We start from the raw sequence: 1,999 nt of genomic DNA on the forward strand, positions 1-1,999 counted from the left end.
TGAAGTTGTGACTGGTTACATCTTTCTGGCAACCGGTTACAGCTTTCTGGTAATCGGTTACATCCTGCATATAACTAGTTAACGCCTATTGGTAACCGGTTACACCCTGCTGCACTTACTTTAATTCATCGATTACGATGTCCCAACTAATCACAATCCTCTTGTTTACAATATCAAATAGTTGGTAACCCCAGGTAGAGTGATATCCAACAAGTATCATCACTTCTCCCTTGTCATCCAACTACTTTCTAAGTTGACCCGAAATATGTCGATATGCAACAGAACTAAAAGGTCTCAAATGGTTCTGATTCGGTTTTAATCTCGATCATGCTTCCTCCGGTGTTAAGTTTTCAAGCTTATTTGTAGGGCGACTATTCAATAAATAGGCAGTTGTGTATACCACGTCTCCCCATAACTCCTTCGGTAAGCTCCTCCCCTTCATAAACACTTTGAATACCTCATTCTTTCTCTTGATTAGGTATATCCATAGATTTCTAATATATTCATCGATAAATGTGACAAAATAACTATTTCCATCAATAGAATCTACTTGCATCGGTCCACACACATCCGAATACACCATCTCAAGGTGATTTTGGGTCCTTCAGTTTGCATCCTTGCTGAATTTTCCCTTATGTTACTTCGCTTCCAAGTCTTTGAGATCTCTAAAGTATATTGATAGATGATAGCCTCGTTACCATTCCATTCTTTTGCAAGTCTTTGAGATCTCTAAAATTGAGATGTCCAAGACGATAGTGCCACATCCACTCTTCTCTACTTACTGCAGTAGCAAGACATTTATGCTCCATAACCTTCAACTCAGCCTTGAAAGTTCTATTGGCAGCCATAAGCGTTTTAAGGACAAAAACTCCATTTGCATCCATAACGTGTAATCCCTTGTTTTCCATGTGAATCTTGTAACCCTTCTCAAGAAATTGGAAAATGCTTAGAAGGTTACATTTTATTCTCAGAATGTACCAGACATCTTTGATCAAGGAATATCCATCATCCCTTATCATGATCAAAACATCATCGATCTCATCGACCATTAGAATGGTGTCATCTGCGAACTTTACTTTGTTCTTCATGGCACGATTAATTTTGACAAACCAATCCTTTCTTCCCGTCATATGAGTTAAACAACCCGAGTCCAAATACCACTCCTCACTGCAGTGAACTCCTTTCAAACTCATCATGGCATCTTCCTTTTTATGCACCCGGTTAATAATATCATTCAACCGACCACAACTCAATTTTTTATCATTGTTTGAGTTGATGCAGTTGTTTGCTGCTACAATTCTCTCACATGACCATGACCAAGAGTGTATTATTTTCATCAAACTCTTGTCTTGCAACCTTGGTTTCATCCCCTTGAGATTTTTTCTTGTTTGTATTGCATTCTTTTGCAAAATGATTGAATCGTTGACACTTATAGCACTGATCCTTGCTCTTGTCAAACTTCTTCCTTCACCTATAAAGTTTCTTTGACCACCATGCTTGTTGTAGCTACTCTCACCCCATTGACAAGTCGAATTCTTTAAATTTTTGGACTCTCTTCCACCAAAATTCTGAAAATTCCCTTTGCTCTTCATCAGTCATTTTCCTTACGATCTCTTGTCATTCTCATTGAAACGAGCTTGCAAAGCGATCTCCATATTTTCCTTGTCATTATTCCTCTCTTCCATCCTTTGCTCATGAGCCTTAAGAGAACTTTGCAACTCCTGTTTGCTCATCGTTGCAAGATCCTTCAACTTATCCATCACCATAACTATATTGTCAAATCTTGGTGCTAAAGAACGCGAGATTTTAGCGACAACATATTGCTTCATAAAAATTTCTCTGCATTCCTTTACTCGTTGTAAAATCGTAGGTTGTCTCATTTTCCTCCATTTGAATCAATTTGAGCTGATATTTGTGAGTTGGTAACTTCATCACCTTTGCCTTGTCAGCCCCTGCGTAGGCCTTCTCTAAGATCTCTCACGCTTTCTTTAACGATTCG

The 1,999-nt window shown here is 38.5% G+C and overlaps 1 protein-coding gene across 1 annotated transcript; it reads right to left on the bottom strand.

Annotated features, from left to right (window-relative positions):
• Positions 1-665: 665 nt before the first annotated feature.
• LOC127087999 (uncharacterized) lies at positions 666-1,592 on the bottom strand. Its single transcript, XM_051028913.1, has one exon. It carries the CDS (start codon positions 1,590-1,592, stop codon positions 666-668), a length of 927 nt encoding a protein of 308 aa, XP_050884870.1.
• Between the last annotated feature and the right edge of the window lie 407 nt (positions 1,593-1,999).

The sequence above is a fragment of the Lathyrus oleraceus genome, chromosome 1 (genome assembly GCF_024323335.1).
Source record: "Lathyrus oleraceus cultivar Zhongwan6 chromosome 1, CAAS_Psat_ZW6_1.0, whole genome shotgun sequence".
NCBI lineage: Eukaryota > Viridiplantae > Streptophyta > Magnoliopsida > Fabales > Fabaceae > Lathyrus > Lathyrus oleraceus.